The following is a 17,592-nucleotide window of genomic DNA, read 5'->3' on the forward strand; positions in this document are numbered from 1 at the left end:
TGTGTTAAGTCAAGGGCACTGGTTGCGGAGGCACTTAATGTAACAGTGTGCCGTGTCTCACGCGGAACACCCTGTGCGTTCCCCCCCCCCCCCCCCCCCCCCCCCCCCTGCCATCGGTAGTCTTTGATCAGGTGTGAACCTGCAGTATTAACTCATGCTGTGACGCCACGCACCCGAAAGCCCTCGACTTGCCAAGATAATTCCCTTTTTCCCCCGAAAGTTTCCACGCCATCGGATTCTGCGTGCCTCACATACAGAGTAGTGCACGTCATAAAAAGCCCCGCGATGCAAAGTGATGGTTAATGGTGTGTCTTCGGGAGGGTTGACGGAGGCTCGTCAGCGCTAGTTAAGAAGCGTGGGGAACGTGCACCGTGATCAGAACCGTAAATATGATGTCATTAGACGATGACCGCCGCGTTTGAGTACTAGGACTTTTTCGTGTGGGGCAAATGTGCTTTTGATTGAAAGTATGTCCAAGGCCAACCTTTTGAATGTATTCTGGCGTTTCGGTTTTTTGTAATTTATGCAAATAAGGATGTTTTATAACCAATCAGAGTTTGATTGGGCAATGCGGTTGATTGCGTAATTAGCAAGGGGTTTGGTAGACGCAATGAAATGTGTCTTCTAAAGATGTGATGTTAGACATTCCTTGGCGGTTATCGTTTTAGTAATATGTGTTCGTTGTTCCAACCAGGAGGTATCATTATTTATAAAGGAATATAATTTATGTTAATAAACTGGCATGTGTATTTTCAACCACTCTAATCCAACAACGGTTTAAAATATTTCCGTCTGGTCACATGATGTATTATACTTAAAGGAATTTACCAACATTTACATTGCCTTATGGTTCATACTGTGTAGAATAATATAATTCGTTTTTTTTGTATTGGTTTTTCTTAACACTATTCCATTAGACGTTCATTGTTGCGTGTGTTTCATAACGCATACCCTCTGGACGCAGGCTTCAAAGACAATGGTTACAATGCACAATAATATCAGCAGTGAATTTGTTTACAACTGTTCTGTTAATTGCATTTTCTGTTCGTTTTGAGCGACGCTTTCGTTTCCTTTCTGTGAAAATTGACACTATTGATTTACGTGTTCTGTGATCGACTACGTCAGCCTGGCTCTTCTTTAGGTTTGCGTCTAATTTAATGAGGGTATTCAAAGATTAGGTTATGATTTTGTTGTATGTATGTTGTTCTTGTATAATGTTCAGGATGTTGTCAACTTTATCATGATTATTGTACCTGCCTCTTGTTTATAGAACTTACAATTCTCTAAATAAAAAAAAAAGTTGTTTTTTTTCAATTGCTACGTTTGAGTGTTTCATTGTTTGGCTGAATGCTGAAATGGGTGTATTAAAGGTGTCAACACACTTTGTTGGGATGGGATGGTTTCATTTCAATGCAAAGCCCTCCAAGCCTCACGCTCTACCGCCATCTGCTGGTCACGTGCCGTCAGTGCAGGGGCCACGGTTTCCTGACGGAAGTTTGCGGTTGCGTAGCAACAGAGCAGCGCATCAACCTGATCCCCTTTATTTCCTTACAGTTGGTAAGTACATTAAGACTAATATTATATTTCTGATCTAAGTTGTTATGGATTAACCCAAAATCATAGTTCCATGATAATAGTGTTGGCGCAATGAACAGTAATTTGGCGTTCATTACGACGCTTGGCTGAAGGAAAAGGTTAAGGGAATCTTAACTTGCGGCATGGAGCGGCTGATTCTCCGTTTATTAACTCCTTGAGTTGCGGTAGAGCTGCTTTAATTTGTCTAAATTATCGTAGAGTCTGAACATTCTTAAAAATTACAGTTTTAAATGATGTTACCTATATTTCATTGTGTAAATAGTACAAAAAAAGGGAGATTTCACTGCTTTTATCGCATCCAGACCACATTAGACCAGGTCCTAATGAAAAACCGCTACACCAATACCACTCAAATTTGAAATACATTATCCCAGAGAGCCTATACATCATTTTAAAACAAAGTTTCAGATGGGTCAAACCTTTATTATATTTGTGAAATTGCCATAAAGGCACATTTCATCGCTTTTCTGCAGAATCGGTAACTGTGAAAAGTTCAACGTCGCCGATAACTCTGCAATTGTTTTGGTACTTTAGACATCAAATTCACAGCCAGGCAGTCTGATGATGGAGAATCCAGGCAGCGAGGGGGAAGGAGAGGAGATGGAGCAGGCTATTGGCCAGGACCCCAGCAACGTACCAGTTGAAACGGTACGGAGAAACCATCTCGTTCTGGTTTCTCCACTAGAGGCTGCATTGCCACGGGTTGATGTGCAGTGCAGCATATATTCATGAATGACGCCTTTAGTGTGTGTGTGTGTGTGTGTGTGTGTGTGTGTGTGTGTGTGTGTGTGTGTGTGTGTGTGTCCCCGTACATATACGTACTACTTTCTGAGTAAAGTTATGTGTAAATTGTTTTGAAACACTAGTAGAGGGAGATTCTCCTGCACGTGTCCCAGGATGCATTAGGTGATAGTTCCGATGGAGAACAGACTGAACCTGGGCCAGACGAGAGGCCTGGCAGGCCTGAGGATGCAGTACCCCCCCTCTCAGGTGATTTCTCCACTAACCCTACCATACTGAGTCAACACTTGTGTTGGGTGAGGTCTAATGCTTATGTCCCCCAAAAATGTACCCTGTCGTAGCAAGTGATCCTTGGAGGCTTGGAAATGGACATTAGTGAGATGCGGCAGTGGCAGCCTATATGTATTCCCCTTGAGATGGACACTGGTTGCAGAATCTCACAACCTCCCCCCACCCCTTTCAAGTGTACTGCATATAGTTCTCTGCAAACCTATGGTGGGACCAGGCCTTCATTGTGCATATTGTATTTAGTCCTCTGCAAACCTATTCAGTGTACATACTGTTAGGGGCGTAGCCATCACTTCAGAAGTGAGGGGGACAAGTTATTCAGAGGTCAATTGAGTGATTTATCATCCTCTCGCATTCAGTTGCACCTCTCCTTAGTGGCTACATAACCACAAACAGCACAGCACCAGGGGACCGACTTTAGTTATTTAAAATGATATACTATCAAACTCTAAAGACAAAATCTAAAGCTGCCAAACTCTGGTTGAGTTGACACAGAATGACCCTCGAGCATCTACAGGGTAAGTAGCCAGATAATGAAGTGCCAATGACAACACTGACCACGAAAAGTTCTGTAAAACACCATTCCTGTTTAAAATTATCAGCACCAAAATGGAATGGAAGTGACAAGGTAATAAGGTAATAAGCCACATAATTTAATTTAATGGCAAGAAGTGACGAGTGAAAGTGACAACAATAAACATATCGACATGAAGATCTAGCTATTTTACATTTGCCGTCGTCAACTATGACAAAACAGATGTGCAATCAAGACTAAGACCAGTGGCGGCTGGTGATCAAAGATGTTGGTGGGGCACAGTAATAGACGGGGGTTCCTGTATTCTGATGCATTTTGGGGATGGCCACTACCTATTTACCTACTATTCATTCCGATTCATAGCCTACATCCTGACTTGCAGGGCCTGGACAAGCTTACAATGCATATACAGACCTACTTAATGGCCGTTCCACCAGCCATTGCTATTTTACCCATTGTTGTTATTCTGATATTGAGACAAATCATGATCACTGTCCTATAGTGTCCATTTTTGGTGAGTCTCAATGTCTACTTCAAATGCAGTTAGAAATATGGGACAGTTGCTTCATTTTGTTTATATACTACAGGGCGAAAGACTAAATTAATATGTAACTTACTTGCTCCACTGACTCAGACAAATGGTATGACCTATACCTGCTTTCTTTAAAACACAAATAATGCAGTAGTCAAATAATATCTGCAAATAAATAATAAACAAAAAGTCTCTTTGAAATTAAATATAAACTACATATTTAAACATCCATGTCAGTATTTACCTTTTGAACTAAGGGAATCAAAGGCTACAGGCTCTCCAGATTAACTATATTACAAAATAATATTTTCAGTTCTAGATTTCTTTTAGACCCAAGTAAAAACAATAATATAATAAAAATGCAATAATGGTTATATTAAATAAAAAGTAATACAATTTCGATGTTGATTATACTGTGATGTTAATATCTGTGGCCCTTTGGACCTTGGGTGACGTCTGGCCACATTTGTTATTCATTTATTAGACTATATGTATTTTTCGAACTTAGCATGGACTGCAAGGTGCATTCCATTTTCCATGAAAGCAATGCTGGGTGCTCCCAGGCATGGTGTTATCACATGTCAGTCATGGTCTAGTCACAAATATGTGCAAAACAACCGTGAGCACAAGTTCTCACGGTTGTTGTGCTTACTTCTTGTGGGGAGGATGCCCCCAGACCCCCCTACAGGGGTTTGGAATGCAAACGTTCAGCCCCCCCTCAAATAAATTCCACCAGCCGCCACTGAGAGACTCGGTTTGTTTGAGAGCAGGGTTGATCGTGAATTTGAAACGTTAAAATTCTGTTCCCTCTCTGGATTTTAGAGCCAGACGATGTTGCTGAAGATCAAACGACCCCTTGGTTCCCCACAGCAGAGGGGAGCAGGGAGGAAGAGGAGGACGAGGAAGAAGAAAAGATCATTCTTGACCCCGACCATGTTAGCATCACAAACACTCCCGAAATAATCTGTCACTTTCCAGAACGTGTTTGAAAGATTAAGTTTTCATTATTATTGTGGATAACCTTAAAATGGAAAAAGTAGATTGTAAATAGTCCTTTTATTGAATTATGTGTATCTGAGTGCTTGCGTTTATACGGTAGATATTGTCTACTAATGGCTGGTTTCACAGCTACAACGCTGAGGAGAAAATAAGAGCACAGCTTGAAGTGTGGTTTGAGCGAAGGTTCTGTCTGCCTCCAGCCTCTGGTCAGAGGGTTCCAGAACGCTCTGAAGAACCAGCTCACCAGGAAGCTGCAGAGACTCGAACTGGACCTGAAGGATAAGGTATGAACCCCTCTATGGCTGACTGTATGGCTGGGAAGGCCTGCTGTACTATGGAGTCATCTGTCATATGGAGTGTGTGTGTGTGTGTGTATGAATGTTCTGAAATTGTTTAAAAGTAATGTTAAAATAAAAATGTAAAGAATGTAATTTGTTTTACTGCTTTAATATAATAAAATAAGTAATACAATTAAATATGATACAATTAATTACCACAATTACAATTAAATTAATGAAATTAATAAATACAATTAAAGAACCAAATTAAATAAAATCACTTAAATTAATTAAATAAATGACAATTAATTAAATTAAATACAATTAGATTCATTTAAATTGATAAAATAAATAAATGGCCGTACCTTCCTGTCCCTGTCTGCACCCGGCTCCCCCTCCACCCAGAACGCCCAGCTAAAGGCGGAGGCCAAGGGGGTGCAGGAGCTGGGGGAGAAGGTGTACCAGGTGCAGGCGGCGCTGGCCCGGCGCCAGTCCCAGCTGGAGGACCACCACCGGACCTCCGCCCAGACGGCCTCCGACCGCCGGGAGGCCCAGGAGAAGCTGGAGGTGGTCAAGAAGCAGTACAGCCGCACCACCAGCGAGGTGGCCCAGGAGAGGAGCCAGGGTGAGGCTCCACTACCTCCCGCCTCCCTTCTCTTGACATGTCGCGTCTCTTGTTGTTAATTACCGTGTTTGTTCTGCTGTGAAATTCTCCTCCTCTTCCTCTTCCTCCTACTCCTCCTCCTTTTCCTCCTCCTCCTCCTTCCTCTTCTCCTCCTCCTCCCCCCTCCCCCTCCTCCCTCCTTTTCCCCCTCCTCCCTCCTTTTCCTCCTCCCCCCTACTCCCTCCTCTTCCTCCTCCTCTCCCCCCCCCCCCCCCCCTCCTCCTCCTCTGTAGTCTCCACGCTGCGGACGGAGAAGGAGAACCTCTTGCGTCGCCTCTCCTACATGCAAGAGGTGAACACCGAGCTGGGTGCTGACATCGAGGCCATGAGGAACGCCACGCGCAAGGCGCAGGCCGAGAAGAGCCAGGCGGAGCAGTACAAGTACAAGCAGGTGAGCTGTTCCCTCGAGGTGACACCAGCGGGTCTCCTGTTAGCGCGGACAGCATGGGGAGCTAAGTCTGTTAAAGTCTGGTCATTCGTGTAGCACTCAATGGTTACAGTTCTCAAAAGGTTTAAATAATAATGTTCAAATAATGTTCCCCATATTAGACATTACAATTTATTTCAATTTATTTAGTTTTGATTTTATTTTCACATGTACACCGTTTTGTTTTGCCTTACCTTGTGCTTTAATTAGAATTGATTTATTGTAAATCGTATTTGACCTAATTTTATCCTTTTGTTCTTACTAATATATACAAATTTTATCACCTTCTTATTAAACCGTGGGTCGGTGATAAATGCACGGTTGATTCCTCTGTATGTCTGGCACATATTTTGAAATGGACAATAAAGCTGACTTTGACTTCACTTAGGTCCATTCCACGACACCGTGCTAACCCTTATACGTTTAAAGGCATGAGGAAGAAAGCCCAGAATCGAATGGAAGAAGCCTTGAGAAGGAGCACTAGAACACACAGCAGCAGATCATGAATGAGTGCAGAGTAACCCCGGGATCGCGGCCCTCCGGCCTGTCTCATCCGGCCCGCTGACGTGGCCTGCCTTTTCCCGCCGTGTGCAGGACCTGTACGTGGACCGTCTGACCAAAGACCTGGAGAGGGTGACGGAGCAGGCGGCCGTGTACGAAGCCCAGGGCGCTGCCCAGAAACGGGAGACGCAGGCGGTCAGCGAGACCCTGTCTGAGGTGGGTCGCGCTACACACGAGAGCCTGCTTCACACGCATCCAGGGAGTGCAGGGGTGGAAACACCATGGGTCGCTCAAATCACATGGCCCAGTGGCGCCTAATGGATAAGGAGTCAGTCTCCAGAGCCGGAGATTGCGGGTTCGAGACCCACCGGTGTCTAGTTAGATTGTTGTTCTTCACCTTAAGGTTTGAGTTCCACTGTTCACCAATGACTCCTGTCTGGTGTAAAAGGTAGGGTTAGTAAAATGAGCAATTTACCTAACTGGCCTAAAGGGCCTCCTTGAATGACCAACAGTATCTGTAAATCTCTTTGTGTGTGTGTGTGTGTGTGTGTGTGTGTGTGTGTGTGTGTGTGTGTGTGTGTGTGTGTGTGTGTGTGTGTGTGTGTGTGTGTGTGTGTGTGTGTGTGTGTGTGTGTGTGTGATAGCGAGAGAGCATACGTGTGCCTGTTTATGTACGTGCACTCATTTATATACAACTTTGTGTATTTTGGCGCCCTTACATTTGTGTTTGTGTGTGTGTGCATGTCTGTGTATACGTGTGTGTGTGTGTGTCTCTGTGTGTGTGCATCTACATGCGCGTGTGTGTATGTGCGCATTTACATGTGTGTCTCTGTGTGTATGTGCCTATAAACTTGTGTGTGTGTTTGTACGTACACACTATGCGTGTGTGCATGTAGGTCCAGCTGGAGACGGATTCCCTGGCCATGGAGAAGAGGCAGCTGCTGCAGCAGTGGGACAGCAGCCTGGTGGGCATGCGCAGACGGGACGAGGCCTTCAGCGCCATGCAGGACGCCCTGCGGTGAGACATGCACGCACGCACACACACACACACATGGACACACTCGTACACACGCACATCCAATTGCACACAAACATGCACACGTGATCGCACTTTCACTCGTACACGCACACGCAAACTTAAACACACACACTGACACACCCACTCACACACGCACAAACGTGTAAACACAAACATGCACATGCACTCGCACACACGCACACACTCAAAAACACACATGCACAAACATACACACACACACACCCACACCCACAACCCCCCCCCCCGCCCCCCCCCATGCCGCCTGCAGCCTGGGGCAGCAGCAGTCCCGGGCCCTGGAGGGGGAGTTGGACGGGTACCGCCGGTCGATCGTCCGGGAGCAGGAGAAGAACGAGGCGCTCACCCTGCAGCTGAAGAGGGCCCAGCTGGACGCCGTCAACTCCACCAAGCTGATTGGCCAGAGCCGGGCCCGGCAGGAGGCGCTGCAGGCCGAGTACAGCACCTACGCCCGCACGCTGACGGAGACGGAGCGCCGCCATGCTAACCTCCAAGTGGTACGACGGGAGGCGGACGGAGCTCTGTGGAGTTAGCACCTGGCTGGACTGTTGTGTAGCTCTGTTGACCTGCTCTGTTGTGTAGCTCTGTTGTGCAAGCACCTGTTCTCACATGCTACTGTTGGAGGGGGACTCTGTACGGTTTGATGTCTGTGTGTACTTTCTGGAACTTGAATCTGTGTTTCTTGGGCCCAAAGTAAGGGGGCGATCCCTTTGAATGCAATGACATTGCATGCGTAGCGACAGTTTAACCCTAAATGTGTTGTTTCTTTATAAATGTTTTGCCTCCTTGACCCATGATATCATTGTATATAACCATACATCTGACTTTGTCATCTACCCCCAACCACCCTTGTGTGTGTGTGTGTGTGTGTGTGTGTGTGTGTGTGTGTGTGTGTGTGTGTGTGTGTGTGTGTGGGCACCATGGCCGCCGCTAGCTGCTGGGCGAGCAGCGGGCGGAGCTTACCGGCCTGGGGCGGGGCCTGGAGAAGGAGAGCGGCGTGCGTCTGGAGCTGGAGGAGCGCGTCGTGACCCAGATGCAGAAGGGCCTCATCCACGACAAGGACGCCAAGTACAGCAAGCATCTGGCCGGCAAGATGGCCACGCTCAAGAAGGAGCGGGTAGGAAGCTGTGGCGCACCTGGCGCTCCTGGCGCTCCGATCTGTTGTCGTCGATGTTGTAGCACTTCTGTCGGATTTTGGGAAAAGGAGGGTCCTCGTTGAGTATTGGAGACAGGCTTTTCAGCGTCTATATTGACAAGCCAGTGAAAAAAGACACGAGTGTTGAAAGACAGAGAAAATAACCTTCAGGACTCAAAACCTGGGTCCCCACAAGGCCCTGTGCCTATGAGGTTAGCTTGTTAGCACATTAGCTTATTAGTACATTAGCATATTAGCTAATTAGCCCGTTATCTTGTGGTTAGCTTGTTAGAACATTAGCTTATTAGCACATTAGCTTATGGTTAGGACATTAGCTTGTTGGCAAATAAACTTGTTAGAGCATTAGCTTATGTTTAGCAAATTAGTACTTTTTTTTTACATATCTATTTAAGGAATCATAGGGATTATGCAGGATAACACAGGTTTTCCTTCAGGTCAACAAGGCCTAACCTGACCTCCCCCAAACCGCACCTAGCATACAAAAAGAGACAAAAAAGATAAAGGAAAAGAAAAAGCCAGCATGAGAAAAGAGACTAAATGGTGAAAAGGAGAGAAGGGCCAATTAGCTCAGGTGCTAGGGTTGTCACTTTGAGCGTTTCCCGTGAATATCGGAAAGGGCTTTTAATTTTCTTTCCGGAAAAGCTGGTGAAACCAGACAGGTGAGGGTGTTGAAAAGAGAGAGAAAATGACCTTTACAGCAGGGACGAACCCAAACCTGGGTCACCACAAGGCCTATGTGGTTAGCACGTTAGTTTACTAGCACATTAGCCTTCTATAAAATTAACTTGTTGGCTCATTAGCTTGTTAGAAAAATGTGTCTGTGGTTAGCACATTAGCTTGTGGTTAGCACATTAGCTTGTTAGCACATTAGCTTATGGTTAGCACATTAGCTTATGGTTAGCACATTAGCTTGTGGTTAGCATATTAGCTTATGGTCAGCACATTAGCTTGTTTAGCCCATGAGCCTTAACTCAGGATTTGACCTTCACTGTTTCCATTGGTTCATCATGTGACCAGCGGTCATTAAACACTAATACGATAACCCTCACCCCAGATGAGCCAGCTGTGGAAGCTGGAGGCGGAGGTGGCAGCGGCGGGGCTGGCGAGCAGCGAGGCCAGCCACCGGCTGGACGCCCTGGCGGTGGAGCGGGCCTCCCTGGAGGCGGTGGTCTCCAAGCAGAACCGCGTCCTGGCCACCAGCCAGGCCAAGGTCACCAGCTGCATGACCATCATCGAGCGCAACCAGGCCACCGTCAACGGCTACAACAGCAAGATCCAGAAGATCACCGCCAGCACCGGGGTGAGGAGGGGGAGGGAGGGGGAGAGGGGGGGAGGGAGAGGGGCCACCGTCAACGGCTACAACAGCAAGATCCAGAAGATCACCGCCAGCACCGGGGTGAGGAGGGGGAGGGAGGAGGGGGAGAGAGGGGGGGGGAGAAAGAAGGAGGGGAGGGAGAGGGGGAGTGAGAGAGACTGGGGGGGAGGGAGGGAGAGAGAGGGGGTGGGTGAGAGAGAGAAGGGGAGGAAGGAAGGGAGGGAGGGAGAGGGTGAGAGTGAGAAAGGGAGAGTGCTAATCACGCAACTGTTACCCATAGCGTCTATCGCTAGGCTGGGTGCTGCGTTGCTATGGAAGAGATATTATATTATACAGAAATGATTCCTAACATTTGACCCAAGATGCACCACTAAGACCTCTCGTTGACCACCTCATACGCAAAAAAAAAAAAAAAAAAAAAAAAAAGAATCATTATAAATACACCATAAAATCCCACCTGCATTACCCCCGTGTACCACCAGGGGTCTATATAATAGTAGGTCGTCGTGTTTGTAGTAAAATGCAGTGCTCGGTAAATTGAGTTTACCAGCTAACTTTAATGTAAATGAATGCTTTTTGCCCAGTGCAACTGTTACGATATGGAGACACGCCATAGCCGTTGTTTGACCCTTGATGGGAGCACCTTCAACCTTCAATCATTCAACCTTATTCGAACAAACTATACCTCGCTGAGAACTCCCCCCCGCCTTCTCTGTGAAGCCAATGGATCTTCTTGATGCACTCTGAGGCCATATGGGTTAGGGTTAGGGTTATCTATCTCTCCCCACGTTCACGCTTTATAAGGCTCCTACCCAAACCCTGTCTGAAGTGTCAGACCTACTGGAGGGTGCGCTCTGTGCTGCTGGATGCAGATAAAGGAAGATGGGGAGGTCTTAATTTAACGTGTTGAATGGTGGATTTCTTTATCACCCCTTTGGAGGAGGAAGCAGAATCCTTCATTACAGACCATGTGTGTTGACTTTTCTTATTGGAATACGACCACTTCCTCAATGACTCACGTAATACACTCCCTCAATACAGGGACTGTGAGTCAACGTATTAATTGCGTTTTGGTTGAAACCATCTGCTAAATGACTCAATAAATTAAAACAGAATCCCAGCCATGGGCGGGGCCTTATCCAATCAGAGAGCAGAGGAACAGGTTTTTCTGCTGTTGCCATAGTAACAGGCGTCTCCTCTCCTCCTCCCCTCCCTTCCTCCCCTCTCCTCTCCTGTCCTCCTCTCCTCTCCCCTACCCTCCCCTCCCCTCTCTTATCCCCCCTCTCCTCCCCCCCTTTCCTCTCTTCGCCTCTCCTCCTCTCCCCCTCTACTCCTCTCCTTTCCTCTCCTCTCCCCTCCTCTCCTCCCCCCTCTCCCCTCCCCTCTTCTCCTCTCTTTTCCTCCCCTCCCCCCTCCTCCTCTCCTCTCCCCTCCTCTCCTCTCCTCCCCCATCCTCCTCCTCCCCCCTCCGCTCCCCCCGCCTCTCCTCTCCTCTCCTCCCCCCTCCTCCTCCCCCCGCCTCTCCTCTCCTCTCCTCCCCCCTCCTCTCCCCTCCTCCCCCCTCCTCTCCTCTCCCCTCCTCTCCTCCTCTCTCCCAGAGCGCGGAGCTGACTCCTCTTCAGATGCAGGCCCAGGCCCTGGGCGGGCAGCTGGAGGAGCTGGAGGCGTCCATCAAGAAGGAGCAGCATCGCTGGAGCGTCCAGCAGGGGGTGCTGGTGGCTCTCACCCAGGAGCGGCAGGCCAACGGCGAGAAGACCCGCAAGCTGCACACCCAGCACACCATCCTGCAGCAGAGGAAGCTACGCACCCAGAGTATGCACTACGAAGAACACGCACGCACGCACGCACACATTCACACGCATGTGCATGCGCACACATGCACACTGACTCGGATACATGGACGTATACACACGCAGACACACAATTGCACAGACAAACATTTACATTTACATTTACATTTACATTTAGGGCATTTAGCAGACGCTTTTATCCAAAGCGACTTACAATAAGTACATATGTCATAAGAAGTGCATCAATATATCACTGTCGGTACAGAAAGGATGTTCATAGAACCAAGTGCAAGTACCACGATCGCTAGGTCAATCAATTCCCCGTGTTACAGCCATGATAGCAGCTACTGCAGTTGCTACACAGTTAAGTACTACAATACAATACAATACAGTGTACAATGGTGGTCAGAAGTGGGAAGGTGGCTATGCAGAGTCGAGGTGGACTCTGCATACACACGTGACTACACACATGTAGGCAGCCACTGTTATTTATTTATTTTTTAAACAGCATCACTGCTGAAAGGTATCACTTCTCTGAGAATTAATGATCCGTGAAGTAATTTCCTCCTTGTCCTTGATGGATTTTATTATATTTTGCCGTGAAAAGACAAGTGTGGTTATTCATTACAAAACAATGCTAGTGCACAAAACAAGTTCCTGCTGTACAATAAGGGTGAGATCACCCCTCCACTCCCTTTAGTACAGTCATAACAGACAATATTTAAAGCTCAGAGGGGTTTTGTGTTTTAACTAGAGCTGTCAAGCGATTAAAATATTTAATTGTGATTAATCGCATTAATGTCATAGTTAACTCACGATTAATCGCAAATTATTTTTCTATGCTAAATATCCCTTGATTTTTTTGTCCCATAATTCATCTCATTTTAATTCTCTTATCAACATGGTGAAGTGCATCGGCTTGTCTTGTGCAAATGATTTTTTATTGATAACAACATTGGCATATACTGATCAAAACAGGACGATACAAAAAAAGAGCCTATAGTGCAATTAAACGACTGCTTTGAACAAATGTCATTTGAACATAGCAGCACTGCTTCTTTGTTTTGAGCCAAAACATTTTTATTTTATTTTTTTTTTGTAAATAAAATATTTACGTTAATCGCGCGATAATTTTTTTAACGCCGTTAAAATTGGTTTGCGTTAACGCCGTTAATAACGCGTTTAACTGACAGCTCTAGTTTTAACACGTCTCACGTGAACTACACCCTAACGAGGACCCTAAGGCTGGTGCCCTTCTTCACCCCCTTAACCTGGGGTCCCCGTCCGCTCTGCCGCCCCCTGCAGGTGAGCTGCAGGCGGAGCGGCGCGAGCAGGCGGAGCTGGCTAAGGGCATGTCCTCGATGAGGGGGGACATGCTGAAGCTCAGCTCCCTGATCAGCAAGAACGACCAGCAGCAGCAGGCCCTGGAGCAGGACAACAGCCTGATGGAGGCCGAGTTCACCCAGAAGCTCAAGGTCCGCCCCCGCCCAACGTGTGTGTGTGTGTGTGTGCGCATGCGTGCGTGCGTGCACGCGTGTGTGTGTGTGTGGGTGTATCCGTGTGAGTGCGTGCACGTGTGTGTGTGTATCCGTGTGAGTGTGCGTGCACGTGTGTGTGTGTATCCGTGTGAGTGTGCGTGCACGTGTTTGTGTGTGTGTGTGTGCGGGTATATCCGTGTGAGTGTGCGTGCACGTGTGTGTGTGTGTATCCGTGTGAGTGTGCGTGCACGTGTGTGTGTGGGGGTGTATCCGTGTGAGTGTGTGTCTGTGTATGTGTGTGTGTGTGTGTGTGTGTGTGCGCGCGTGCGTGCACGTATCATGGGTTCGATCCCTAATCCCTAATGTGGTCCGATCGGTGCTGTGACGAAGCATTCCTTCCTTCAGCATCATCTCTAACCTGTCCCCCCCCCCCCCCCCCTCCCGCTGCGTTCAGGAGGCAGAGAGGGAGTCAGTGGACATGCTGATGAGGCTGGAGAAGAGCCAGGAGGAGAAGGAGAAGCTGATCAACAGCCTGGTGGAGGCAGAGTCAGTCCCACCTTCTCTTATGGGGCCGCGTGTGGCTCAGGAGGTAGGGCGGGGCGGCTGGCAACCCGAAGGTTGCTAGTTCGAACCCCGGCTCCTCCCGGAGTGTGGAGGTGTCCCTGAGCAAGACACCTCACCCTGAATGATCCTGACGAGCTGGCTGTCGCCCTGCGTGGTTGACACCGCCGTCAGTGTATGGGTGAATGCCAGGCAATATCGTAAGGCTTTTGAGTGGCTACTGGTTAGAAAAGCGCTGTTTAAACGCAGTCCGTTCTCCACGACCGTTTACTTTGTCTCTCTCGCCTCGCCGCCCGCCCGGCTGAGCCTGACCATGTGATCACATGTGCAGGCGGCAGGTCATGCTGTGGGAGAGGAAGAGCCAGCTGGCCAGGGAGACGCGCGCCGCCCTGGACTGTGACGCGGGCCAGGGGGACATCAGGGCCATGAAGGCCGAGATCCATCGCATGGAGGTGGGAGCCGCCGCCTTCTGCACCGTGGCCTGCAGTACCGCTCTCTGGCCTGCAGGGCGGCGGCGCCCCACGGGCCATAGACAAACACCTTGTGTATCTTTGGGTTTATTTGTGTGCAAGCGTGCGTGTGGTGGCGTGGGTTTTTATATGTTTGTGTGAGTTTGTTTGTGTGTGCGTGTGTGCATGCCTGCTTACTTGTGTTTATGTATATGCATGTGTACGGGTATGTTGGCGTGTGTCTTTCTCTAAGTGTGCGTTTGTGCGTTTGTTTGTGTACGTACCTTATGTGTATGTGTGAGCGTGTGTGCCTGCTTGCCTGAGTGTTTTTATGTATGTATGTGTGTGTGTGTGTATGTGCGACTTCGTGCTTGAGAGTGTCTTTGTGTTCATGTGTGTGTGTGTGTGTGTGTGTGTGTGTGTGTGTGTGTGTGTGTGTGTGTGTGTGTGTGTGTGTGCGTGTGCGTCCAGGTGCGCTACGGCCAGCTGCAGAAGCAGCAGGAGCGTCTGCTGCGGGAGAGCGAGGCCACGGTGGAGCGGCGGGAGACCCTGCTGCTGCAGGCGGAGCGGGGGGCCGGGGGGGCCCGCGATGGCAAGCAGACCACCACCGTCAGCCAGATGCACCGCACCAACCAGGGCCTGCGCCGCAAGATCCAGGACACCAACAAGGTACCCAGGGCCCCCTGACCCCGCCCCTGGGCCCCTTCACCCAGTCTCTGACCCCGCCCCCGGGCCCCTTCAGCCAGTGTCTGACCCCGCCCCCGGGCCCCTTCAGCCAGTGTCTGACCCCGCCCCCGGGCCCCTTCAGCCAGTGTCTGACCCCGCCCCCGGGCCCCTCCACCCAGTGTCTGACCCCGCCCCCGACCCCCTCACCCAGTGTCTGACCCCGCCCCCGACCGGGGAATTGCTTAACCTAGCATTTGTTAGCGCTTGGCACTTGTTTGAACATGAACATCCTTACTGTACCGACAGCAATATCTTGTTGTCTTTCTTTCTCCTGACAAATGTACAAATGTACCTGCCAAATGCCCTAAATGTAAATGTAAATGTCCGCCCCCCCCCCCCCCCCCCCCACCCCCTAGAAAGCGTCAGAAAACGAGGAGGTGATCAAGGAGATGCAGGAGAGCCAGGTGTGTCTCGGCCTCGGCATATCAGAGAAGAAGCAGGAGCTGTCGGAGCTACGAGGAACCCACGCCGACATGACCTCGGACATCCACAACCTCCAGGACACCAAGGAGAGGGTGAGGGCTCGCGTTCTGCTCTCGATGGCGCTTACCGAAAGCCCCACTAGGGACAGCAGTCGTTAATTAGCTTTCGATAAAAGCACTATGATGCAAACATCAGATGACGGTCTCAAGCTTGTCTATGTTTCTTTATCTGTCCCTTTTCAAATAAACCTTAAATAAATGTGAGTGTGAGGTTTGCGTTTTACGTAGGTACGTTAAACAGTTAGCCAATGGTTTAAAAAACACGGAGCTGAACACCTTCTCCTCTTCCTCCCTCCCCCTCCCTCTCCTCCCCCTCCTCTTCCTCCCTCTCCTCCCCCTCCCTCTTCCTCCACCTCCTCCCTCTCCTCTACCTCCTCCCCCTCCCTCTCCTCCCACTCCTCTTCCTCCCTCTCCTCCTCCACCTCCTCCCTCTCCTCTTCCTCCCCGTCCTCCCTCTTCCTCCCTCTCCTCCTCCTCCCTCTCCTCTTCATCCCTCTCCCTTTCCTCCCTCTCCCCTCCTCCCTCTCTCTCTCCTCCCTCTCCTCTTCCTCCCCCTCCCCTCCCCTCCCCACTCCCCCCCCCGTTCAGAACCTGTCCCAGCTGGTCTCGCTCCAGGGCCGGGCCAAGCTGCTGCAGGCGGTGCGTGACGGCCGCTACACGCCGCTGTCCACGCCCGAGGCCGTGGACGAGGCGCTGCGGCGGCAGTGGGAGCGCGTGCACGCCGTCAGCGCCATCCTGCACCGGGTCTGCCAGGAGTCCCCCCAGAACCAGGGGGCGCTGCGGGCCCTGACCCGCTCCCTGGCCGCCCGCGTACAGGCCTCCTCCCCGGGGCCCGACACGGCCTGAACCGGCCCCAAAGAATATCATCATCATCATCATCCTCATCCTCATCCTCATCCTAGTTTATTTTATCCAGTCCGGAATTGTTCCTCTCCCGAGGGTGGGGGCCTGTCTGACTGGTCGTGAACGCCCTCTCCACGCAGGGCGCCTCTTTGACGTGCGTTACCTCGGTCCTAACTCGATCCCGCCGCTCTGCCTCCTCCCACGCCTTCTTCTGTCCTTCTGGTCTCTTCTCAGCCTTCCCATTCAGGAAGGGGAAGGTGGAGGAAAAGGGGGTGGGGTTGTTTATTGAAGAGATTCGTACAAAGGAATAGAAGGGTAAGATGAGATGAAGGGGCGATGGCGATGAAAGACGGGCAGATGAGAATGGAGGGAAGTCGATCCGATGGAGGAAGTGATTATTTTAGTATTTATTTTAATCCGTTAGTAGCTGTTCTTTTTGTCATCCATTTGTCCGTCCTGCAAACTTCTCGCTAATTTACCTCCTAAGTTAATAAACTTGTTATTTTCATGTTATTTATGGAATGATAATGTGGTTACATTCTTGTTGTGTTGCTGTTACCAGTGTGTTTTAAATATTTAAAGCGCTAAACAAACACCCACATGATATGTATCTCTTTGTTGTTGAGAACTGCACGGGCAATGGAAACTTTCCCTCCGTTCTCAGGGGAAGGCATCGGTATGGTTCACCTGTTTTGATCTGACAAGAGGACCCATTGTTGGCTTCTGTTATCGACTCTTCTTAAGTAAGGCAATAGATAACCACCTGTCAAGTTTCAGTATTCCGGGCAGCAGGAAAACAGTGGAGCTTGGGTCTCACGGCATTCCAATGCTGACCGTCATCATTGTGTTTGTCAACCATAGCGGCAACGTCAATCCACTACAAAAGTCCACTAGGGCATCGATCACAGTGCCTGATGCATTTGCGTAAAATGTAGTATTTGGTGCATGTGTACATTGTGCTTACTTATTTCCTCACTAATTTCCCAACACAATCATTAATTGGGGGTGGTAACATGCCAGTGGCGGTTTGAGGTCAAGGTCTGCCTATCCTTTTGGAAGACTAGTCATAGAGAGAGTGACCACTTCCTACCTGTGTACACAAACATGTACACAGGTAGGGAGACAGGGAGCTCGTCCAATTATTTCTTAAGGGGCTAGACGGACTTATTGATTTTTT

The 17,592-nt window shown here is 49.1% G+C and overlaps 1 protein-coding gene across 1 annotated transcript; it reads left to right on the forward strand.

Annotated features, from left to right (window-relative positions):
- The first annotated feature begins 381 nt into the window (after nt 1–381).
- On the forward strand, nt 382–17,014 carry ccdc40 (coiled-coil domain containing 40). The gene is made up of 19 exons (XM_060046471.1): nt 382–1,557; nt 2,131–2,244; nt 2,493–2,586; nt 4,515–4,627; nt 4,892–4,975; nt 5,375–5,594; nt 5,867–6,024; nt 6,655–6,777; nt 7,458–7,579; nt 7,869–8,112; nt 8,550–8,732; nt 9,826–10,071; nt 11,685–11,898; nt 13,182–13,351; nt 13,809–13,900; nt 14,247–14,367; nt 14,836–15,033; nt 15,447–15,605; nt 16,161–17,014. The coding sequence occupies exons 1-19, from the start codon at nt 1,411–1,413 to the stop codon at nt 16,416–16,418; spliced, it is 3,060 nt and encodes a 1,019-aa protein (XP_059902454.1). The 5' UTR covers nt 382–1,410; the 3' UTR covers nt 16,419–17,014.
- Nucleotides 17,015–17,592: the final 578 nt, after the last annotated feature.

This window comes from Gadus macrocephalus, chromosome 3 (assembly GCF_031168955.1).
Source record: "Gadus macrocephalus chromosome 3, ASM3116895v1".
NCBI lineage: Eukaryota > Metazoa > Chordata > Actinopteri > Gadiformes > Gadidae > Gadus > Gadus macrocephalus.

Excerpts from the sequence above, each read along its gene's own strand:
- ccdc40 (XM_060046471.1), top strand. The coding sequence starts at position 1,411 with ATGCAAAGCCCTCCAAGCCTCACGCTCTACCGCCATCTGCTGGTCACG. Across the intron at positions 4,976-5,374 it reads AACTGGACCTGAAGGATAAG|AACGCCCAGCTAAAGGCGGA; the intron begins GTATGAACCCCT and ends CCCTCCACCCAG. Across the intron at positions 13,901-14,246 it reads AACAGCCTGGTGGAGGCAGA|GCGGCAGGTCATGCTGTGGG; the intron begins GTCAGTCCCACC and ends TCACATGTGCAG.